The sequence below is a fragment of the Cetorhinus maximus genome, chromosome 17 (genome assembly GCF_964194155.1).
Source record: "Cetorhinus maximus chromosome 17, sCetMax3.hap1.1, whole genome shotgun sequence".
NCBI classification, from domain to species: Eukaryota; Metazoa; Chordata; class Chondrichthyes; order Lamniformes; family Cetorhinidae; genus Cetorhinus; species Cetorhinus maximus.
The window spans coordinates 17585202-17611007 of record NC_135895.1 but is presented as its reverse complement, the minus strand read 5'-3'; the positions used below and the strand labels follow the sequence as shown (position 1 = coordinate 17611007).

Genomic DNA, 25806 nt, shown 5'->3' with positions numbered 1-25806 from the left:
TTCGCCAGCCCACCAACCAGAAGGTTGGGCAGTCAGCGAAAAATAGCTTTAAATGAATTGATTAATGGCCTTAATAGGCCTCTTAATTGGCAGGCGCACTACTGACCCTCGAGTCTGCCTGCCGACCGAAATAGCGCGCAAATGCGCGATGACGTCGGGACGCTCGCCCAAAGTTATCACGCGCTACTTTACGCCTGATCGAGCTGGGCGCTTGCCTATCCACGGGATGTAAAATCCTGCCATAGAGTGCATTTCCCATTGGTTTTTTGCCATCCCCAATGACTTATATTACAATTCTACACCTGATCTCCTTTTTTAGCACCCAATCTGTGGACTTCACGGCTTAATTGGGCTTAAAGGAGTAAATGATTGTTTCAACATCATCAGGTGGAATTTAATCCCAGGACGGGAGTCTCGCCCGTCTGATGGAGAGCTGGTGAGAACCCCCTGTATTAACTGGCCAGCAGCGGGACTTGCCTGGGATTTAGGACTCCAGGGCAGAAATTCTGCCCCCCCCCCCCCAAAGAGCTGTCAGCCAATCAGAGGTCTTTCAGCATCCCCCCCATTCCCCCACCGATGCTGGGTTCCTCAATCTGGCATTCATTGCATTTGAAGGTGGGACCCTGGTTGAATGTCAGCGGTGGCAGGATCAGGCCCTTAAGTTGGCATTAACTGAAAGGACATAATTGGGCTGGGGTGGGAAGGTGCTGGGATCCCCATCCTCCTGCCCAATTAAATGCCCCCCCTGCCTCCAAACTCACCACGGGGCGAGTATTAAACTCTGCCCATCATTTGCAGTTCTTCTTTTTAATTCTGCATTTCCTACATTACAACCTCATTGGCTATAAAGCGCTTTTGGAAATCCTGAGGTTTTGAAAGCTGCTGCATAAATGCAAGTCTTTCTTTCTTTCTTATAGTTTTAACAATTGCTAGTTTCAAATATGTATATACGAACATATTAAATAGGAACAGGAGTAGGCCACTCAGCCTCTTGTGCCTGCTCCACCATTCAATAAGATCATGGCTGATCTGATTTTAACCTCAACTTCACATTCCTGTGAAATAGGTAAACCTGCATTTCTGCAACTACGCCAAAAAGAGAAAAAAATGCATTAAGAGTAAATGAAGCCCAACAATATCACTTGCCATTCAATAATCTAAAAAAAAATGCATTTCACTTTGATGAAGAGATGTAGCATTAAGAACTGTCTTTTGTTTTTCCTTCCCTCAGGTATCTGAGAATTCTACTGTTCAGTTTCCAGCAGTAAACTTTACTTCATCAAGATCATTGGAAGAGTATTCTCTCCCCCAAGATGGCAAACATTTGCTACAGTGGACACAAAAAATATATGGGTCTGTGACTTCTTTCACCGAACTAAATAAGGCTAATAACATATACATCAAAGTGGGTGAAGGTAGGTCAACCTTACTTTATAATAAGGAATGTTTGTGCCTAGTAGTCCAAGCTTTATTAATCACTGTGGTTCACTCATAACCAGGGATATGACTTAAGTTGTACAGTCATTTGGGCACTGAATAACAGACCTTTAGATTTTCTTCTTCCAAACAATATTTATTACCTCCCAAATGCACATTTATTTTTATTCTTTCATGGGATGTGGGCATTACTGACAAGGCCAGCATTTGTTGCCCATCCCTAATTGCCCAATTGAAAAGGTGGTGGTGAGCTGCCTTCTTGAATTGTTGCAGTCCATGTGGTGTAGGCACACCCATTGCTGTTAGGAAGGGAGTTCCAGGATTTTGATCCAACAAGAGTAAAGGAATGGTGATATAGTCCCAAGTCAGAATGGTATGTGGCTTGGAGGGGCACTTGGAGATGGTGTTCCCATGTGCCTGCTGCCCTTGTCCTTCTTGGTGGTAGAGATCATGTGTCTGCAAGGTGCTGTTGAAGAAGGCTTGGCAAGTTACTGCAGTGCACCTTTTATAAGGTACACATTGCTGCCACTGTGTCAGTGGTGCAGGGAGTGAATATTTGTTGGATGGGGTCAAGGGCAGGAGGGTGTGACTACATGTGAGGCAAATAGGGGACCCAGAGGGCAAGCGTGTCAGCCTCTGCAATTGTCCGATAGATTTGAGGTTCTCTCAGCTTGTTTGGATGAGAATGGGGGCTGCAAAGTGGATGAGCAAACTGACCATGGCACTGAAGTATAGAAGCCATTCAAGTGGGGGGAGCAAAACAAATGTAGTGGTAGTAGGGGGCAGTAAAGTGAGGCGGATTGACACTGTTCTCTGCAGCAAAGAGCAAGAGCCCAGGCGCCTGTGTTGCCTGCCCAGTGTCAGAGTTCGGGGCAACTGCTCCGGGCTGGAGAGGAACTTGAAGTGGGAGGTGGAGGATCCAATTGTCATGGTCCATCTAGGTACCAATGACATAGATAGAACTAGGAAAGAGTTTCTACATAGAGAGTATGAAGAGCTAGGCATTAAATTAAAAAGCAGAATCTCCAAAGGTTATAATCTCCATTATTACCTGAGCCATGTGCAAATTGGCATAGGGTACATAAAATTAGAGAGATGAATATGTGACTCAAAGATTGGTGTGGAAGAAGTGGGTCCCGGTTTGTGGGGCACCAGCACCAGTACTGGGTAAAGTCAGGGCTGAACCATTGGGATGGTCTACACCTGAACCATGCTGGGACCAGTGTTCTTGCAAACCATACAACTAGGGAAGTAGAGAAGGTTTTAAACTAAATAGTGGGGGCAAGGGGTCAAATGTGGGCAGATGTGGTATATCAAAGAGTGGAGACAAAGGAAAAGTGGAAGATATTAATATGGGAAATGATAAAAAGATTGACAGGAAGGGACAAGAGAATACATGTCTAAGAGTAAATCAACAGATAAGGCTATAGTTTACGAAAATAATAACGGCAGAACTTAAGGCTCTGTATCTGAATGCATGTAACATTCAAAACAAAACGGATGAACTGATAGTGCAAATAGAAATTTAAAATTATGATCTAATAGCCGTTACAGAGACCTGGCTGCAGGATTGCATAGATTGGGACCTGAAAATTGAAGAGTTTGTGACTTTTAGGAAGGATAGGAAGTTAGGAAAAGGTGGAGGGGTGGTTCCATTAATTAAAGACAACATTAGTACAGTAGAGAAGGATGACCTAAGTTCAGGAAACCAGGATATAGAAGTGGTTTGAAATGAGGAATGATAAAGACAAGAAGTTGCTTGTGGGAGTGGTGTACAGACCCCCTAACAATAATCACATGGTAGGACAGGGTATCAAAGAAGAAATAGTGAGAACTGATCATAATGGTACGGCAATTATCATGGAGGATTTTAATCTACATATACACTGAAATAATCAGATGGGCAAAGTTAGTGTAGATAATGAATTCATAGAGTGTTTCAGGATAATTTCTTAGATCAGCATGTTGTGGAGCCAGCCAGGGAACAGGTAGTAGACCTGGTATTGTGCAATGAGATGGGATTAATTAATGACTTCATAGTGAAGGTAGCAGTGATCATATTATGGTTGAATTTTACATTCAGTTTGAGGGAGAGAAGAGTGGGTCTAAGACTAATATTTTAAACTTAAATAAGAGCAATTATGTGGGCATGAAAGCAGAGCTAGCAAAAGTGAATTGGCAATTTAAGTTAAGGGATAGGTCAATGGTGATGCAGTGGCAAACATTTAAGGGGATATTTCAGAATACACAGAATAGATACATTCCAACAAGAAAGAAAAATTTCAAGGGGAGGACCCACCAAACGTGCTTAACTAAAAAAGATAGCATCAAACTTAAAGAAAAAGTATAAAATTGCACAAAGATGGGTGGCAGGTCAGTAGATTGGTGGGAATATAAAAACCAGCAAAGAATGACTAAAAGATTGATAAGGAGGAAAAAATTAGAGTATGAGAGAAAGCTAGCTAGAAATTTAAAGCCAGCTAGTTAGAGTTTCTATAGATATTTAAAAAGAAGAGTTAACAAAGTGAGCATTGGTCCTTTGGAAAATGAGTTTGGGGAGTTAATAATGAAAAATAAGGAGATGGCAGATGAATTTAACAGGTATTTTGCATCAGTCTTCACTATAGAGTATACAAGTAACAATCCAGAAATGACTATAAGTCAGAAATTGAAAGGGAGGGAGGAACTCGAGAAGAATCCTACAGCGGGATATAGACAGATTAAGTGAGTGGGCAAAAACTTGGCAAATGGAATATAATGTGGGAAAATGTGAGCTTATGCACTTCAGCAGAAAGAATAGAGGAGCTGAATATTATTTAAATGGAGAAAGACTGCAGAAAGCTGCAGCACAGAGGGATTTGGGGGTCCACGTGCATGAATCTCAAAAGGCTAACATACAAGTTCAGCAGGTAATAGGGAAGGCAAATAGAATGCTGGCCTTTATTTCAGAGGGAATGGAGTGTAAAAACAGGGAAGTCTTGCTAAAACTATATAAGGCACTAGTTAGACCACACCTAGAATACTGTGAACAGTTTTGGTCCCCTTATCTAAGGAAAGATATACTGGCATTGGAGGCAGTCCAGAGAAAGTTCACTAGGTTGATCCCGTGAATGGAAGGATTTTCTTATGAGGAGAGGCTGAGTAGGCTGGGCCTGTACTCATTGGAGTTTAGAAGAATGAGAGGCGACCTTATTGAAACATATAAGATTCTTAGGGGGCTTGACAGGGTAGATGTTGAGAGGTTGTTTCCCCTTGTGGTAGAGTCTAGAACCAGGGGGCATAATCTCAGAGTAAGCGGTCGCCCTTTTAAGACAGAGATGAGGAGGAATTTCTTCTCTCGGAGAGTAGTAAATCTGTGAAATTCTTTACCACAGAGGGCTGTAGAGGCTGGGTCGTTAAGTATATTCAAGGCTGAGATAGACAGATTTTTAATCAGTAAGGGAATCAAGGGTTATGTGGAAAAGACAGGTAAGTGGAATTGAGGATTATCAGATCAGCCATGTTCTCATTGAATGGTGGAGTGGACTCTGGGCTGAATAGCCTACTTCTGCTGCTACGTCTTATGGTCTTATGGGCTAAAATTGCAATCACCGGGGCTGTGGTACTTAGCAACTTGTTGGAACTGGGTCCTGATGGATTTCATCTTAGGGTCTTAAAAGTAGCGGTTAGTGAGGTAGTTGATGCGTTGGTTTTAATTTTCCAAAATTCACTACATTCAGGAAAGGTTCCATTAGATTGGAAAATAGCTAATGTAACTCCTTTATTCAAAAATGGAGGAAGGCAGAAAGCAGGAAACTTCAGGCCAGTTAGCTTAACATCTGTCATAGGGAGAATGTTACAAGCTATAATTAAAGATGTTATAACAGGGTACTTATATAAATTCAAGGTAATCTGGCAGAGTCAACATGGTTTTGTGAAAAGGAAATCGTGTTTAATAAACTTATTGGAATTCTTTGAAGAAGTTACAGGTGCTGTGGATAAAGGGGACCCGGTGGATGTACTGTACTTAGATTTTCAGAACGCATTTGATAAGGTGACTCATCAAAGGCTATTGTGAGAAATGAAAGATCATGGTGTAGGAGGTAACATATTGTCAGTGATAGAAGATTGGTTAGCTAATGGGAAACCGAGAGTAGGTCTGTTGGATCATTTTCTGGTTGGCAGGATGGTGTGTGATAAGTGATGTGCCACAAGGATCATTGCTGGGGCTTGAACTTTTTATATAAATCATTTGGTTGAAGGGACCAATGGTATGGTTGCTAAATTTGCTGATGACACAAAGATAGGAAAGAAAGTAAGTTGTGAAGAGGACATAACAAGGCTACAAAAAGATATAGATAGGTGAGTGGGCGAAGACCTGGCAAATAGAGTATAATGTAGAAAAATGTGAGGTTGTCCATTTTGCCAGGACAAAAGAAAAGAAGCATATTATCTAAATGGCGAGAGATTGCAGAAGTTTAAGATGCAGAGGGATCTTGGTGTATTAGTGCATGAATTTCAAAAGTTTATTATGCAGATGCAGTAGGTAATTAGCAATGCTAATAAAATGTTATTCTTTATTGAAGGGGAATTGAATACAAGAGTAGGGAGGCTATGCTTCAGTTATACAGAGCATTGGTGAGACCACATCTGAAGTACTGTGTACAATATTGGTCTTCTTATTTAAGGAAAGATGTAAATTGGAAGCAGTTCAGAGAAGGTTTGCTAGATTAATATTTGGAATGGGCCTGCTGTCTTATGAGGAAAGGTTGGACAGGCTAGGCTTGTACCCCCTGGAGTTTAGAAAACTTGATTGAAACATATGAGATCCTCAGGGGACTTCACAGGGTGGTGTGGAAAGGATGTTTCCCCTTGTGGGAGAATCTAGAACTAGGGGCCACTGTTTAAAAATAAGGGATTGCCCATTTAAGTAAGGTGAGGAAAATTTTTTATCTCAGAGTGTTGTGAGACTTTGGAATTCTCTTCCTCAAAAGATGGTTGAGGCAGAGCCTTTGAATATCTTTAAGGTGGAAGTAGATAGATTCTGATAAGCAAAGGGGTGAAAGGTTATCAGGGGTTGGCAGGAATGTGAAGTTGAGGTTAAAATTTGATCAGCCTTGATCTTACTGAATGGTGGAGCAGGCTCAAGGGGCTATGTGGCCTACTCCTAATATGTATGTTCGTATAGGTGCTGACCAAGTGGGCTGCATTGTCCTGGATGGTGTCAAGCTTTGAGTTTTTAAAAATTCTTTTACTAGATGTGGACTAGGCCAGCATTTGGTGTCCATCCCTAATTGCCCTTACACTGCCACCTTCTTGAATTGCTGCAGTCCATGTGGTGCTGTTACCCCACAGTGCTGTTAGGAAGGAAGTTCCAGGGTTTTGACCCAGTGACAGTGAAAGAACGGCAATATAGTTTCAAATCAAGATATTGTGTGGCTTGGAGGGGAATTTGCAGGTGTTGAATGATGTTGGAGCTGCACTCATCCAGTCAAGTGGGGAGTATTCCATCACACTCCTGACTTGTGCCTTGTTGATGGTTGACAGGCTTTGGGGAGTCATGAGGTGAGTTACTTGCCTCAGAGTCCCCAGTCTCTGATCTGGTTTTGTAACCACAGTATTTATATGGCTGGTCTAGTTCTGTTTCTGGTCAATGCTAACCCCAGGATGTTGATAGTGTGGGTTTTAGCAATGGTAATGCCATTGAATGTTAAGTAGAGATGGTTAGATTCTCTTTTGTTGGAGATGATTATTGTGGCGCAAATGCTGTGTGAAATATTTATAATTTTTCATAAATTTATTAAAATGTCAATTTTACTAAATGTTAATAACTATAGCGGTACTAAGAAAATCATAGACAATATTTCTGACCTCTCTTATAGATCCCCTGTTGCCACCAACATGCACCATAGAAAAGAACTTTCTCTCCCAGAATTATCTTGCAGCATATCTTAAGACTCAATCCGCACAGGGCTGTTTACTATCCAACCCAACAGTGGAAAAGGAGGTTCATGTCATTGAACTTGAATCTCCAAGTTCCAGTCCTTACAGGTAATATTTTTATTGCTTTGTGTTCTTGGATACTCTAAATGCTGAATTACTCTGTGATAATACATAATATGCTTTATAAAAATCAGTCGCCGTGCCTAGAATCTGGAGTGATGTTAAGAGCCACAGATGTCCCAAAACTTTAAAACTGCAATTAAGTGAAACATTTTTAATATATTTTATGTATCATATTCCCAACTGGGGATTGCACTTGAAACTAATTATCCTCTGGATTTATGAAAAAAGTAAAGCTTTTAATTCAATTGCATCAAAGTAAAACTCCCATTATTTCCTTAATAAAGCACTCGTCATACTCTATGGCACAGAAACAGAAAATGAACTAATTCATTTTTATAAATAGAAGACTATTTAAAAATTGAAAACTAACATTGCAACCTATTTTGTCATCTCTTATACATACTGTATTTGTAAACTTGTTTAACGTTTTTGACATATTGTAATCAGGTTTATAAGCTATAACCACTGTCTTGGTTCAGCTTTCATTACGGGTATAGAACTAATATACTTCCAGAGGACTCCCTGATGACCATTATTTAATAGGGCATCTACGTGTTAACTTGCGGGATTCTTGGAATTGGTCCTTCCAGCTTCAGTGAACAGTTTATGATGACACATTATGTCATTTGAACTAGGATACAATAGTTTCCACAATTTCCTCTTCCTTGCCCCAATTTGTCAAGCATTAAAAATCAGATTCACATTTTATAACTGTTAGCATAAATATTACATTTCTAAAGGAAAGATCACTGCTACAGAAAAAGTAAATGGCACTAAAAATGTACATAAGATTTTAAAATAAAAAGAGTCTCTATTTGCAGTCATTAGTGGCATGGTTTGAATAAGCTGTTTTAACCTGCAGAGTTCAATCACCAGCTGTGGTAACTATACTTTCCAGTACTAATACTGTCTCTGCAAGCCCTCTCTAATTTATGTACATAATTGAGGAATTATTTCTCTTCCATTTTATTTTCCATGGAAATGCTCTTTTGATCCTCTGTTAACTCTGCTTCTCAGTCTCCAAGACAAAATCAATATGAACACATTTTCTGGCCATACCATCTGACTCTGTCACACCAAATTACACAGTCATATTTCTACCATTAGGAGGCAGAATAAGTTTCCAGATCACCTGGCAAGCACCTCTCAACAAAAACAGTCAGATAATACCTAAATACACCGCTTCAGTGTTGTGCAACCATTGCCAAAGCCTCAGTTGGCACACACTTTAACAAGCTCACTTTGTTATATCACATATGCAACAGACTTTTAAAACTTCTCTTGTGGATTCCCACTTTAATAACCCCATTTCAACCTCCAACGTTTTAACCTAGCAATACAAGCAGTATATAGGAACGCAACTTTTTATTATCTTGTTTTTGTTTACATATGATCTAAAATTCCCAGTCTAATACTCAAATCTGGTGACCAGCTGTGACCCAATTGATAAAGTTGCCAGGGTACTTTCAAGATATATGAAGCAGGAAACAGAAGATCATCTGCAGTCATTCTTGCTTTCATTGGTGTTAGTGGCAGGGGCTTTGGAGCAGGTTGACTGCCCTCTCAATTGTACTTGATGCATGGACCAGGTATGGTAAATAGAAGAGGAAATAGTAGTTATCCTCCTTTTTAAAAAGAGAACCAAACTGTGACTGGCATTCAGCCAGATCAAAAAAACAAAATATATTGTTTTAACATGCAAGTTAAACTTGTAGATAAGATAAATGTGTTTATGGTCAAATTCCACCCTCTGCAAAATCTGACCCTTCAACTACTACTGGAAAAAATGCGTAGAATTATTTTGAGTGAATGTTATTGTGAATCATTTTCTAATGCATATTGCGTTGTAGGCTGTTTTGCACATGTTCTATTGTCTGGGATTAAATCCAACTTTTTAATCAACTGGCCAGACACTAGAGACACGTTCAGTTGGAAAAGGCTCAGGATAAGTAAAATTTCTGGCATACTTACTTAACTTTTTTTACTCTCTTCTATAGCAGGATTTTCAAGGTGGACATAGTTATTGACATACGACCTGTGCATGCGGACACCATACTTTCCAGATATATTTTGCTGATCCTCAAATGTGAGAAAGCAGTCAATTGGGTAATCAACTCACATGATGTCTACGGAAAGCTGGAAGTGGTTGTAAGTGTTTGAGCATAAAATACTGTTCAGTAAATGAATCCTTCTTAACCAGAAATCAAACCAATAAAACTGAGTTTAGCATTGGATTAGCTTGCAAGAAGTCATTTAAAATTGTGATGCATTAACTAACAGATGACTTCTAAAAATGTTAAATTGCTGTAAAGAAGTGAACTTGCAAAAGCTTATGGACTTCAATCTGTCAAAGTTTTGTTTCTCCTTCCTGATATGTGTTAATTGGAAGAATGTAACTTTCGATACATTTTGGTTGATGATTACAGATCATCATAAAAACAAGTTAATTCTTTGCAAAAGCTTTATCTTCTTCAACTTTGCTTAGCAAAATAGGTTAAGGCACTGAAGAGTGTAATATGAGACATGGAATACTGAAAATGCATTTTTCTGTTAGTCGTGAGCAGTTGATTCCCTCAGGCTGTTGGCTTTTGAGTTCTGTACTTGCATGAAATCTTCAAAAAGTAATTCTACAGCTTATTGAGTCTTGCACTCAAGGGCAAATAATGTTGTTTCTTTTCTCAGTTCCCCACAGCTTTCCATTCTTGCTGAAGCATGTTTCCATCCCTTTCGTCGACTAGTTTTTTTAAACCATGAGCTAGGGGCTCTTTCAGATTTGAGAGTATTTCAGTGCCCCATGTCATTGTCTTCAAGAACATTTTTTCCCATTTTATTACATACACAAGTTGTGTGATATATTGCATTACCATGCACATCAATGATCTATTAAATACACTGGAAAGAGTTGAAGTAGATGGATTGATGCACAAATAATTTTCCTGGAAAGTAAGAAGTCCACATAGTTTTTATATTCCAGAATAATATGGTGGGAAGGTAACATCTGAATGTGTGCTACATTTACTATAGTTGAACATATTTTCCTTTGTGCTGTTTTAGTACCACACGTTCAAATACCACTTGAGTATTGGAAAAACATTCATATATGGAAGTATAATTAATCCTATTGGCTTAACTCTCTCTACAATGATCAAAGACAAATTGACTCATTTTATTAAAAGGTGAAACTGGCTAAAGATAAAAGAAAAATTTATACAACATGTATAGGCAATAATTGTGGAATAAACTCACATTATCTCTTTCATGTATGCCAGTGTAATTATCAGGGTTTTTTTTTCAAAATGTAAAGTGCTTTGTAAAGCTGCTCTTTTGGAGCATCATATTGAAATCAGCGATAGTTTTTCCTTGCACCCTAAAGCTAAATTTGAAGAGATACCCATTTGTTTCTGTATAGGATCATAGAACTGCATGTTAGTGACATAGTGTAAATGTCTCCAGAGACTTGAGCACAAAGACCTAGGTCAAAACTCCAGTGCAGCAATGAGGGAGTGCTTCATGTTGGAGGTGCCATCTGCTCTCTCAGATGATGTAACAGACCCCATGGCAGTTCAAAGAAGAGCAGGGAAGTTATCTTCGGTATCCTGGCCAATATTTACCCCTCAATCAACTTCACTAAAGGAACCACGTAAATACTTTGGCTACAAGAGCAGGGTAGGGGTTAGGTATTCTGCAGCAACTGACCAATCCCCTACATACAAAAGCTTTCCCACCATCTACAAGGCATAAGTCAAGAGTATGATGGAATGTTGTCCACTTGCCAAGATGAGTGCCTCTCCAACGACATTCAGGAAGCTCGATATGATCAAAGCCAAAGCAACCACTTGATTGGCACTGCAGCAACTTGCCAAGGCTTCAACAGTATCTCCCAAACCTCGTGACCACAAACACTTAGAAGAAAAAGGCAGCAGACACATGGACATACCACCACCCCAAGTTATCCTCCAAGACACATACCATCCTGACTTGGACATACATTGCCTTTCTTTCATCCCCATTGCATCAAAATTCTGGAACTTCCTCCCTAACAGCACTGTGGGTATGTCAACACCATGCAAACTAGAGTGGTTCAAGAAGGCAGCTCACCACCGCCTTCTCAAGGATAATTAAGGATGGGCAATAAATGCTGGCCTTGTCAGCGACAAGCTCTTTCCACATTGAATGAAAAATAAATTATCTGGTCATTATCACGTTGCCGTTCGTTGGAACTCGGTAAGCGCAAATTAGCTGCTGCAAAAACTTTCTGGGGAGAAAGTTGGATACATTCCAGAAACAACACCGGGATTATGATGCAATGCAGGCTACATACAAACTTCGGGCTGCCTGCTCATTATAATGCTTAGCGTGCTGTTGAGTGGGCACATGACTGAGTATGGGGTGCAAAATCTTGATAGGCTAGCATGAGTGCACCATGAGGAAGCCTGCCGTCCTGGTGAAGCCACATGCACACTCCAGCTGCTTCTTTCTGGTCAGAGAGAGTACAATGTATTCTTCTCTCTCGGCATACAGAATGTCAGTCTTACATAGCAGTAGATGGCAAAATGGGAGATATTGTTAATGTCACCCTCTGGAGCCCGGAAGGATCCCAACACAAAGAAACTCATGGCCATAGTTGCCTTCACAGCTGCTGGCAGCGCTTTCCTTGTCCTGCTGTGAGGCTTCAAGTCTGCTGCATTACATGGCACATTTCAGTGAGTATCTCCTTTATTAAATGGAGATGTTGTACACGCAGTTCATCGGCGAGGTTGAGATAAGCGAATTGCCGCCTGAAGACCCTGGGTGGGTAAGCCTTTCTTCTGAGAGCACTCCTCACTATGCGAGGAGCTTGACCTCTTCTGTATTGCATCTGCTTAATCTCCCTGTCATGCTGTAGGCAAATGGGGATGGTAATTGCAGCACCTATGACTGGGAACAAGTGGTCTGATCAGAACCCTTAGGTGTTGACCAGGTGCATCATGACTCACTACAGACTTCACCAACTTTAAACAGCAGTAGAAAACTCACAGCACTGCTACAAACTCAGCAAGAGCCAGTTGACATCAGCAAGAATATAATCTGAAAGTAGTTCATCAGCCCTTTAAATGGAGTTGGTAGAAGGTGGTTCTTCCTTTCTTTTTATTCATTCATAGGATGTGGGCTTTGCTGGCTGGGCCAGCATTTATTGTCCATCCCTAGTTTCCCTTGAAAAGGTGGTGGTCAGCTGCCTTCTTGAACCGCTGCAGTCCATGTGGTGTAGGTACACCCACAGTGCTGTTAGGGAGGGAGTTACAGGATTTTAACCCAGCGACAGTGAAGGAACAGTGATATATTTCCAAGTCAGGATGGACTTGGAGTGGAGCTTCTAGGTTGTGGTGTTGCCATGTATCTGCTGCCCTTGTCCTTCTAGTTGGTAATGGTCATGGGTTTGAAAGGTGCTGTCTAAGGAGCCTTGGTGAATCTTGTAGATGGTACACACTGTTGCTATTGTGCGTTGGTGGTGGAGGGAGTGAATGTTTGTGGATGTGGTGCCAATCAAGCTGGCTGCTTTGTCCTGGATGGTGTCAAGCTTCTTGACTGTTATGGGAGCGGCACTCATCCGGGCAAGTGGGGAGTATTCCATCACACTCCCTGCTGCTGAACAAATATTTAGCTGTGCATGCTTAAGAGTGGGTGTTAGTTGGAGCAGCGAATGGCATTGGTGGTCTCAAACCAGTGTACATGCTGATTTATGTCACAATCTGCTTACTCTGAATACTTGCGGTATATGCTCCTAAGACCCACGCTAATGGTGTCACCAAAATATCACCAGCATAGGCCACACCAAAAGTGTGCACCCAAAATGGCACCAAAAGCATTGAAAATATGGGTGATATGAAGTCAAATTTTGTGGTTATTCTTTATGTTTTAATTCTGTTTTTTTTAAAATAGAACTTCATTTTAATTATTTTATTTAACCAGAAAATTTGTCAAACAGAATAAACAATAAAATGCCCAGTTTTTAACTTCTGAATTAACAAATCCAGATTAGCAATGTAATACATAAGAAAGAAAGACAGAAAGAGAAAAAGGAAAGGAAGACAGACCATGGGGATCTCCTATCAGCCACTGAAGTACCTTGAAGTAATGTAGGAAACATAGCAGCCAATTTGCACAGTGCAGGCGCCCACAGCAGCAAGTATGAAATTGGCACAAAATCTATTTCTGTGATCTTTGTTCAAAGATAAATATTGCCAAGAAGACCGGGTATAACTCCCCTGCTCGTCTTCAAAATAGTGCCATTGCAAACGTTTAACGTCTCATCTGAAAGAAAGCACCTCCGACAGTGCACTGGAGTGTCAGGCTAGATTTTTGTGCCAAATTGCAAATGGTGTATTTATAATGTACTGAAACGCATTATTCCTTCTACTATGGTAGATTCTATGCACAGATTTTTAAAGATATCTTTTGTGCTGATTTTCTATTTTATGTATTGCGAAAGCCTAGCTCCCATTGTATAAGAGATTTTTTTTAAAAAGCGGGAAGAAAGATCTTGATGTCTCTGTTTTCTCCTACGCAGAAAAAAGTGATTGCAAATTCTGGATGGATTATATCACCCTATCTCACACAAGAGCTATAGTTTACGACACAGAATAAGTCTCTGCTTTCATTTTTAAAAATTTCTTCACCAGTACAAGAAATACATTTGTTATCACAACTAAAAGCCTGGATGACAACTCCCCTAACTTTTATATATATATATATATAGGTTTTATAATTATTTGTACTCTATTCTATGCCTTCCTTTGTATTGAAGGTTATTTGCAAAATATGGATGATCTCTTTTTGAATAATTATTTACAAATAACTGTGTTTCTGGAAAGTTTTAGCAACAAATGGTTTAATAACTTGATATCAAAGCATGTCTCTGGTTGCTGTGAGATGCATGAACCCTGACAGTAACATGAGTAAAATGCCTTTGAGAATTGGAATGAGGTATATGCTCGTCATGACAATGCAGTTATGAAATAAGTATTGGTTCAGCTGTCAATCCATAGCGTGAAATCAATAAGATCATGCAGAAGAGGAAATCAGACAAACCTAATTTTGAGTCACAATTTGATCAGTGTAAATTATTCTCTGTATACCATATATGAAATTGACTATTTGCAAAAAACACTAACGTAGGTGGAAAATAAATAACTATTACATTAATGCAATGCTATTTTGTAAAAAAAATTTAAGAACATTAGCAAATGAAACCAAAATGAATATATAGAGGTATTAAACATAATGTTTATGAAAACATTCAAACAAAGATGCAAATACAGAAAACAAACCTGTGGGGTATTAATTTATAGCTAATTAAAGAGGTGAGTTAAAAACTAGAAGAGTTAATGCCTGATGAAAAACTAGTGAGGGCTGGTGGATGTACATTACATAGGCATGAAATGTGATGGTGTGGTATTTTACAGGTTTCTGATAAGAAATACAGAATCAAATTGAATAATTAAGCATGATTTTGTTCTCCAAAGTACAGCAGAGCAGAGCAAAAAAGCAATGCTCCTAAAAACAATACAATCGTAGTAACAGTCTAAGTCGAGTATTGATAATTTCGTGGGAATTTTCAGTGGGAAAGGATTAAAATTTGGTCACAATAAGGGGAAACAGAATGAGGAACAAATGGGGAATTTAGCTGAGATACACTGCATTACGTCTGTGAAATGATCAGACATTTCAATGGAAATAATATTTGGACCATGAAATTTATATAATGTGTGTATTCTTGTCTGAAAATGGATAGACTACAGAACAGTCTATAAAGGATTTGCTTAATGCGATATTCCCATGGTCAAGTTTATTTTACCAAATGCTATCAACTACTGATAATTTTAGAATACATTTTGCTTTTGGCAACTATAAACACAGTCATCTTGAAATGGAAAATGATATATAAATCATTAACATTTGCAGGGCAGAATTCATAGTTTAACCTCTTCCTCCGCACCTACTGTCATGGTCTATGAATGCCTCTTTCTCGCTGCCCCTCTCTTTTACTCAAATACTGTGCTTTAATATTAATGTAACATCCAAAGCCAATTGTAAAATTGTTTTGAAGAAACAGAATTATAAATCATCTTTCTATAAACATTTATTCTGTTGACTTCGAACTTTTAATGTAGAAATAAAAGTTCATTTTTACCTCAGATTTCAAATCTTTGCAAGATTTACATACCAACAATGATTGTGTTATTTTTTACAGATATTTTATTTGATCATATTATAAATTATCCCCTTTCTGAACATATCATTTCTATGGCCAAGAGGGCAGACCTCATTGCCCCCAATCAGCCACCAGAAGTTATAATTTTACCCAGATTTGACTCTCATCACTTATGGTCCTCCCTATCTCCTAGAAGGATGTTATGCAACTCAAATCAGAAACTTGAACCACATCGAGCTCATATAAGTGCAAAATACTGTGGATGCTGGAAATCTGAAATAAAAACTAACCCCTGAGGAACTCCACTACAAACCTTCCTCCAATCTGAAAAACAACCATTTATCACCACTCTCTGTTTCCTGTCACTCAGCCAATTTCTTATCCAAGTGCCTACTTTCCTTTTTATTCCATGAGCTAGAATTTTGCCCACAAGTCTGTTGTGTGGTACTGTATCAAATGCCTTTTGAAAATCCATATGCACCACATCAACAGGGTTTCCTTTATCAACCTTCTCTGTTACCTCCTCAAAATACTCCAGCAAGTTAGTTAAACATGATTTTCCCTTGATGAATCCATGCTGGCTTTCCTTAATTTTCCTGCAATTGTCTGAGTGATTATTGATTTTATCCCACACTATTGTTTCCAGAAGTTTCTGTACCACTGAGGCCAAACTGATTGGTCTGTGGGCGCCGGCTTTATCCTTGCACCCTTTTTGAACAAGGCTGCAGCATTCTCAGTTCTCCAGTCCTCTGGCACTTCCCCTGTGTCTAAGGAAGACTCGAAGATTATCACTAGTGCCTCTAGAATTTCCACTCTCACTTTCCTCAGTACTCTTGGATGCATCTCATCCAGTCCTGGTACCTCATCTATTTTAAGTAAAGTTAGACTTTCCAAAACCTCCTTCCTCTTGATTGTAAGTTCTTCTGCGGTTGCATGGGAAGGTGCCTTTGGAGGGGTTTGAGGTGTAACGGTGATGGAGGAGTGCCAATTTTGGTGCCTGGCCACCTACTGTATTATGGGGACTGGGTTGGGGGTGGGATGGAAAATGGTGGGTTTGCCACCACCTCATATTTTATGTGCTCCCCCACCTCCCTCCGCTTAAACACGCCTGGCAGGGGCCTGTAAAATCCAGCCCCTGATTATCACTAGAATGTATAGCTCCCAGAAATATTGGCCAGGATTTCCCGGTTGGTGAGCGGGTGGCGGTGCCCGCTCGCCGATGCGTAAAATGACGCACGGTGACGTCAGGCGGAACTCCCGACATCACCACACCCCATTTAAATTTTCAGGTAGGCGGGGGCTCAGCAGAATCAGCTGTGTGCCCATCGACCTGTCAATGGCTAATTGAGGCCATTGACAGAGACATTGAAGTAATTAATGGACCTGCCCTTCCAACCTTAAGGTTGGCGGGCAGGCCAGGAGCCCTGGCGGGCATTAGAAAAAGCATGAAACCTTATTGAAAAATGTAATTAAAGTGTATTTAAAAGTGATGGACATGTCCCAACTCATGTGACAGTGTCACATGAGGGGACAGGTCAGGGAAATTTTTTTCCCCCTATTTTTAACGGTTTTTGCTGTAGAGCCAATCTCCCTGAGGCAGCACTTAGCCTGTCACGCTGGGTGGGCCTTAACTGGCTGGCCCACGTAAAATGGCGGCACCCCCGATCAGAGGCGCGCCTCCAAACGCCAGCTCTTCAACTCCCCCCCCACTCCCGACGGGGTGAAATTCTGCCCACTGTTACAAACTGTATACTGCACTTTAAATGTTGGTGTTTCTGTCAATTGGTTTTCCAGTTCAGCTGAAGATAGGTTTGTTCACGTTAAATGTGGAGTGGTACCACCATTTTGTGTAAAATGACCAAATAATGTAACTACAGTTATAAACGACTTCAAGCAGAATGTAAACCAGTATGCATTTTTTTTTATTAAAGAGGGCAGGACTTTACGGGTGATTTAGCTTGTAATCTCAAAACTCTGTAGATTGTTAAACTATGTAGATTGACTACAGTGAAATATATTTTGGTTGCAAATGTGTAATCTTAGATTACTGCATATAACCAAGTTTATACATTTTAGGTACAGTAAATTCATTACTCATTTTACTTCACACTGCCATTGTGATATTTGTTGCAGTTCACATCCTCTCTGCACAGCTGCAGAGATACTATCTGTTGTCTGTTGGGGATGAAGAAGCATAATGGGAACAATGCCAAAAACTCTGTTTATTAGGGAATGAGCTAGGATTGGGGCTAAAATAAAGTGCCTACAGATTTTGCTTTGTTTATTGTGATTACATTTATACTTTTAACCCTAGGAATACAGATATTTAAGCCTGTCGTGATGGCTTGTAATGCTTTTGTTATGGTAGCAAACTATTAAACTGCAAAATATTATTTAGCAAAACTAAAACTATAGATAAAATGGGATTTCATACAATGATTTTTCAATTAGCACATTCTGGAAATCTGAAAGTGGATTTCTAGCATATAAACATTTGCTCTAGCTGAAGATAAAAGTGGATATCCCCGCATAACAGCTCTCTCCTCAACGTTGAATTCATGTTGAAATACTTGATTTCCTGTAACATTTAATTTTAATTGTAAAAGAATTCTGGATTAGATTCACATAAGCAAAGAAATGTGAAGTAATCACTTACTTTGATTAGTTTTATGTTAACACTTGTTTTCATTGCATCAAGGTCTCTGATAGGGACAGCATCAACTTTAGTCGAGACACAGAAACATCCATGATTGTGGTGAAAAAGACATCATCTGATCTGACATCTGCCCAGATTGATCTTCTGCACTGGGCTCAAGAACGTGGACACAGTCCAATTACTTCATATACAAAAGCCTCAGTTGCTAACAGAGTTCATTTAAGGCTTCAGGAAGCTGGTAAGTGTTGATGAGTGTATGTAGCATGAATTGTATTCTGAGCCTGGAATCTCACCAACGAAAAGTAAACGTTCACGATATGCAAACGTTGAATTGAAGCAAGTTGGAATGAGTAGTAGTAACAGTGTCATCTGCGAGCATTCAAAACAAACCTGTAATAATTCTAATAAGTAGATATTCTTCTGCATTAATCTTTTAGGATTAGTTATAAATAATTGGCTCAGTGCACTTCACTGCAACCACAAGTCCTGTTCCTGCAGTAAGTAGCACTCAGTTTACCTTTACATATATGAGAAAACAGCAAGTGACCAACTTTCGGCATGAGGCAAGCAAGTTAAACCAGCAACATTTACTTAGGGAAGAATTTTCCGGTCGGCGAGCGGGGGCGGGGCCCACTCGCCAACACATAAAATGATGCGCAGTGATATCGGGTGGGTGTCCCGACATCACTGCAGATCATTTAGATTTTCAGTTCAGCGGGCGCACAGCTAAGTCGGCTGCGCGCCTGCCGAACTGTCAAAGCCTTATTAAGGCCTGTTAAAAACTAATTAAAATAGTTAAATGAGCTGCCTGTCCAACCTTAAGGTTGGCGGGGGGCAGTCAAAATGCCCAGGCGGCCTTCGCATTTTTCATGAAACCTCATCCACGGGCAGGATGAGGTTTCATGAAGTGTTTAAAAATTCAATAAAAATTATTTTAAAAACTTATTGACATGTCCCAGCTCATGTGACACTGTCACATCAGGGGACATGTTTTAAAAGTTTTTAATAACTTTATTCAGATGTTTAAAAGTTAAACAAATCTCCCTGAGATTTGTGGGCCCACATAAAATGACGGCACGGAACCGTTCGGGGGCGCCAATCGGGTTCGCGCTCTCTCCCGCCCGCCCCCGCACAACCCCCCCAACAGGGGGAAAATTCAGCCCTTAGTTCCTTCATGTTGTTAGTTCCATGGCAGAGGCATCAATCAAGAATAGTACTCTGTCTTAGGCGTTGTTGAGCTACTTGAGTTTAGTTGTGGCTTCACCTATCCGGGTGAGAGTTGTGTCACACTCCTGATGAACTTTGAAGATAGTGGTGAGACATTGAAGTGGTCAGGCGCCATTTGTTTCAGAGTGCCCAGCTTCTGCATCGCTCCAGCAGCCATAGTGTCGATATGGCTGTTCCTTTCAAGGTATGTGATACCTAGGATGTTGGTGGGGAAGACTCATTGGTGGTTGGTAATGTCACTGAAGGCTAGTAGATGCTTGGGCCTTTTCTTCTTGCCACTTGTCAGCTGGAGCCTGGATATGTTTCCAGGGCCTCCTGCAGACCATTTCATTGGTCATAATCTTGTGCGCTCACCATGGTGAGTTTGGTGGCGGGGGTACATTTAATCGGGATGGGAGGGTGGCAGGTGGATACCCCACCCCACCACCAATTGAGGACCTTAAGTGGGCAATTAATGCGGAAGTCTTGCTTTAAAGCAGTTAATGCTGCTCCCAGCGTTAAATTGCTGTGGGGCAGCCGTTGAGAACATGAGTGGGCTACTCCCTCTTCCCGACTTCTTAGCCAGGGGAGGAGTGCAGGGACCACTGTACCCTGTAAAATTCAGCCTAGTGTTTCTGAGTGAAGTTAGATTGTCAATTCTGTGGACCATGTTGAGGTGAACAAGGAGAAGAATGGAGAAGGAGACTACAGCTATGATGGACCTGCAACTCTATCTATCAGTGGAATTACACCATCTTAGTACGAAAGGTTATTTTGATAATTTCTCAGCTGAGTTTGATAGTTTGGCATTACCCAGTTAAACAGTTGTAAATTCTTTTTTGAAAGTTGAAGATATATGAAATTTGTGGTCTTTTTGAAACTGAAGTGCTGGAAGTGATTCAGAAATTCTTAATGGAGACAAGAGACGCATTGCAGCTGCTATGGGAGAAATCAGCCATCCAAATGTCTGCAGAACAAGTGGTTAACTAACAGGTGCAGGACCTTCACAAAGAAGAAGACAAGTTGCTTCTAACCGTAGCATCATAAAAAAAATATTTGCGTCTCAACAGGAAATCAACATTAAGTTGGCAAGAGGCACTAATTGCTGCAACAAATGTTGGCCAGAAAATGACTGGCCTTTGAAGATACTCAAAAATCTGTTGCTTCTATTAAGAGCCATATAAAATGAAATTGCAGGTCAACTTGTTGAAACGCATAGTTCATCTGACACTTATGCCATATGAGTAAATTATCTCTGTGGGACTAATTTGTTAATTAAAAGGACTGAAGCTGTTTGTATTATTTAATTTTCTGAATTGATCATCACATTTCCCAGATTGTCTCTGAAGTAACTAAAAACTGGCTTAGAAACATAGAAAGTAGGAGCAGGAGTAGGTCATTCGGCTCTTTGAACCTGCTCTGCCATTCAATATGATCATGGCTGATCCTCTGTCTCAATACCATACTCCCGCACTCTCCCCATACCCCTTGACACCTTTAGAGTCTAGAAATCTATCTATTTCCTTCTCAAATATATTCAGTGACTTGGCCTCCACAGCCTTCTGTGGTAGAGAATTCCACAGGTTCACCACCTTCTGAGTGAAGAGGTTTTTCCCCATCTCAGTCCTAAATGGTCTACACCGTATCCTGAGACTGTGACCCCTTGTTCTAGACCCTCACCCTCCCCCCACCCCTGCCCCCAGCCAGAAGAAACATAATCCCTGCGTCCAGTCTGTCCATCATTGTCAGAATTTTATACATTTCTATGAGATTCCCTCTCATTCTTCTAAACACTAGTGAAAACAGGCCTAGTCGGCCCAACCTGTCCTCATACGGCTTCTTAAAAGGCCCGGGTTGTGACATAACTACAAGAGTGTAAGCATGTGACATAACTACAAGAGTGTAAGCATGTGACATAACTACAAGAGTGTAAGCATGGTGTTTCCTGGTTCATAAAGTTATTTTGGAGGAGGAAGGAGAAGACTGTTGCAGTAAATTGCACACACTTCTTTAACTTCTAGAAAATGAGTTTACATTCAGCAGAAACTGATCGTGTAAAAGCCTCTTTGCTTTCTTGTGGTGGGGATTCTAAATGAAATGTGTGAAGGCATTGGGAGCAAATACCCATGGCAGTCAGTGCCAGCAGCCAAGTCCTGATGACCTGAATGCAGTGCTGCAAGAAGTTCAGTGACCTCACATGAATGATCAGAATGAGTGGATTCATCTTGAATTGCCATATCTTACCATTTGCATCACTAATTTCACAAACTGCGCAATGCAGCACAACTGCATAACTCACATACAATCTCTATCGATCACAACACCTACCTGACATTCATAGCTTCAACTCACACTCACGCACTTAACATTGCTGCTAGCCTGACACCACATGTCACAGGTTACACACATGTGCCTGTCATGAATGAATAGCTGGCAATCATCCAAGTAGATAAACCGCGCTCACTGACCCACTTTCCTCCTCAGGACAATTTGTGCATAAACTGATGCAACAGGAGCTAACTGGTGGGAGACAGGCACTACTGCATGTCCTAACCCTGATGGAAGAGACGGTGCTCGCCATCATTGAAGTATAACTGAAGCTCACAAAGGTGATGGTACCCTCATATCTAATCTTCCTGTCACGTCCTACATCCCCTTCATCCCACAGCCTCTTCTGATTTACAAGCTGCAGGTGGTGTAGGAAGAAACTTTTGCCTCATACTTCCCCACCCTCCTCCTTATTCATTCATGGGATGTGAGCGTTGTTAGCAAGCATTTGTTACCCATCCTTCATTGCCTTTGAGAAGATAGTGGTGAGCCGCCTCACCTGAAACCTACCCTCTCGCGTCTTTCTTCTTTCAGACATCCAAGAACCTCAACCTAACCAGGCAGTGGTGGAAGTGTAACAAAACACTAATCAAGAAGAAATACCGTCATTCACTGTCACCAGCTCAGATGCTGGCACTACGTGTAATTTAGAGGATAGCACAGGGCATGGTGAAGCACTGGGCATGAGTGGCCTGCAGTCAGGGCAGGGGTTCAGAGTAGCACAGGTGCCAGCTTGCTAAGGGTGGGATTGCACATACATTCAGTTGCAGAGGACTTAATTGAGGCCTAGGTCTTTGATGGACAGGCAACAGAAGAAGGCTAAGGGAAGGGTATACACAGCAAAATGCTTGGTGCATTGACAGCCAACCCAGAAAGCCTGTGAGCAATATTCAGGAGGACATAGGAGTCCGATACCAACACGGCAAAAGGCTTTGCGCAGACCCTGGAGCCCATCCTTTCCAACATGGAAGTGATGGCCAACTCCATTAGCACACTTGTAAACCCAACTCTAATGCAGTGCCGATGTCTCAGCTTCCATTGCAGCACAAGCAGAAGCTACCCAGTGTCTGCAGTGAAAGCTCAGACTTAGTCATGCAAGGTCAGTTTTCTGCAATACAAGCTCAGATTGCTGTGATCATGGTTATGGATACCAATGTTCAAAGGGGCTTGCAGGATGTCACAGCAGTTGAGCATCCTCTCCCCCAGGGGCGTGGCAGTTGTTCCATGGAGGATAAACTGCTGTCCTCTCTTGTAATGACAATTAATGCTTCCACCACTGCTACTCTGTCAGTACCATTGCTGTTGCCTGCCAGCTGAGACTGCTGACGCCCATTCTAAGACGGTGCTGTCTGAAGCTGGGCCTTCTAGGTCCAGGGCTGCTTGAGGTCATCCTCCAAGGAAATCTGCAGTTCCCCCACTGAAAGTCAGCAGCCTTCCACCAGCCATGCTGCAGCCACTGGGGCAACACAGTAGGCGTGCTAGGACAGGCAAAGGCACATGGAAGAAAGGCGCTCAGTGAATGCACACAGGTGATTAGTTGATCTTGTATGCAATGTGGTATGGTTTGATTTAGAAGTTTGGCTTGGAATGTTTATTTTGTGCTGGCTTTTATTTTTGCATTGTAGTCAAGAGGGTACTGTGTTGGTCAGTGATAGGGGGAAGATTAGTCGTGGGACTTGGTGAATGGGGATTTGGGGTTGATTTGACTGGTATCATAATTGGATGAATCATTCACGACTAACCCTGCCAGAAAGGGGCTGTATTAGTTGCCTACTCCCTTCCTCCTCCTCCTCCTCCTAATCAAATGGTTGCCATATAGGTGGTAGTAAGGACAGCACCTGGATGATGGCGAGGTCGTGTAGCATATAGCAGACTGCCACAGGGATTGACATTGTAATCTGAGTAGTTTACTAGGCCATTCCAGAGGCCTGATAAGAGCCAAGCACATTGCTGTGAATCTAGAGTCACATGTAGGCCAGACCAAGTAAGGATGACAGATTTCCTTCCCTAAAGGACATTAGTGAACCAGATGGGCTTTTGCGACAAGCGATGATAGTTTCATGATCAACATTACTGAGCTGCCATGGTGGGATTTGAACCCATGTCCTGAGAGCATTAACCTGGGTCTCTGGATTACTAGTCTCGTGACATTACCCTACGTCACCTTCCCCCCCATGATGGTGCTGGTGATGGTGCTCCAATGCGTGTGCTGCTCTTGAACTTCTAGGTGGTAGCTGTTGTGAATTTAGACGGTTCTGTTGAAGAAGCATTGGCAAAAGCATGCCCTGGAAAGCCTATAAAACATTTTCATCTATTGTAAAATGCCATTATTAAATCACTAATTGCTTATAAAGAAACAATAAGACAAGTTAACTCAAGGAAATTGTGCTGTAAACATTCCAATATTAGGGGCTCAGTTCACTTTTAAAAAACAGTGATTAAGTTCATCAGCATCCAGTGTCTTGCACAAAAGTTTGTTCCATAGGAATTGCACAATAGGGAATTTTGTAATTCTGGAGCCTGAACAGCACAGCACTTTTTCCCTAACTCTGTTCAAGAAACGCTCCAGTCTCCCTAGTGGTATCATCTAGTTCACCTATGTTATAGCTGAAAATATATTGCAGCCTCAAGACTACTATAAAAAGTACTTGCAGATAAATTAGAAGTTACAAACACGAACGACTTGCCTATCATTTGTAAACCAGCACAAGAGTCCTTACAATAATAAAACAAGAAACAATCTGTGTTTTCAACACAATAACTGAAGGACAGTATGAATGCATAGAACTTCTATTTTGTATTTACTTATTACTGAGGACACCAGTAGATACTTTAATAGATGCAACGAGTGTCATTCTGTGAAATAGCGGCCTGAAATTTTCAGGCGGTGGGCGGGCTCGGCGGGAGCAGGTGGGTGCGGTTGCAGAGCCGATTGGCGCCCGCAATCGGCTCCGCGCTGCCATTTTACTCAAGTGGGCCAATTAAGGCCCGCCCAGTGTAAGATGTGAGCCGTAGCACTCAGTAGCATGGAGCTGCCTCAGGGAGATTGAATCGCTATTGTAAATAATGATTAAAAGGTTTAAAAATGTATTTAAACATGTCCTATCTTTGTTTAATTAATATAAACTTTAGGAAACCTCATTCCGCTCGTGGATGGCGAAGGCTGCTTGGCCTTTTCGCCTGCCTGCCAACCTTACTGTTGGATGGGCAGCATTAACAATTATCTTAATCAGTGCCTTAATAGCCTTAATAGGCCGTTTACATATCGGCGGGCGTGCAGCCAACTCCGGTGCGCCTGCTGAACGAAACATCGTGAGACAGCGCGATGACGTCGGGACACATGCCCCTTGACGTCATTTTACGCATCGGCATGTTGGGCCCGTTGTCCTCCCCCCCACCCCCCGCAACGCTGACTAAAAAATCCTGCCCCATGGAATTTCTGTATGTAAAAGTACAATTGTGGTTGGTTTGCTAACTGTAGACCTTTGACATTTAGCTGAAAGACTTATTTGGATCCTGACTCGTGTACTTGGCCCTTTTCCTGGAGATGAGTCTGTCAGTTTGGTCAAGCCATCTGGGGAGGGAAGCTGGAAATTCTTTGTCATGTCTTATTGATAGGTTTCCCAAGGCATCATTGGTACCATTCATGGAAATATTCTCAAGCTAAACCATTTCATGCTCCTATCTTAGGCAGTGTAACAGACTAACCGAGGACAGGGGGGGAGAATAAAAGGGAAACTGGTTTTCTGAGATCCTATTTTAAAAACCTAATTATTCAAAAAAAGGTTTGAAAGATGAATGGGTTAAAGTAGACTGAATTATGATTAAAAAATAATTGTAAATGTTAAATTCTTAAATTTCAATCTACATATGTGACACAAACCCACGTAGGTTCATTCCAGTGTACAAGAAACACTGGAGAATGCCTGTATTGTCCAGATTG

General features: G+C 41.1%; 1 protein-coding gene across 3 annotated transcripts in view; it reads left to right on the top strand.

Annotated features, from left to right (window-relative positions):
* Positions 1-25806, top strand: part of tgfbr3 (transforming growth factor, beta receptor III) — a 229428-nt gene that overhangs the window by 159728 nt on the left and 43894 nt on the right. For 2 of the 3 annotated variants that reach the window (XM_078560776.1, XM_078560777.1), the window contains exons 5-8: positions 1232-1415; positions 7299-7467; positions 9480-9630; positions 18372-18567. In XM_078560776.1, coding sequence (XP_078416902.1) covers positions 1232-1415; positions 7299-7467; positions 9480-9630; positions 18372-18567 — 700 coding nt within the window. The remainder of the gene's footprint in view (positions 1-1231; positions 1416-7298; positions 7468-9479; positions 9631-18371; positions 18568-25806) is intronic. The other variant, XM_078560778.1, reaches the window with a different exon arrangement.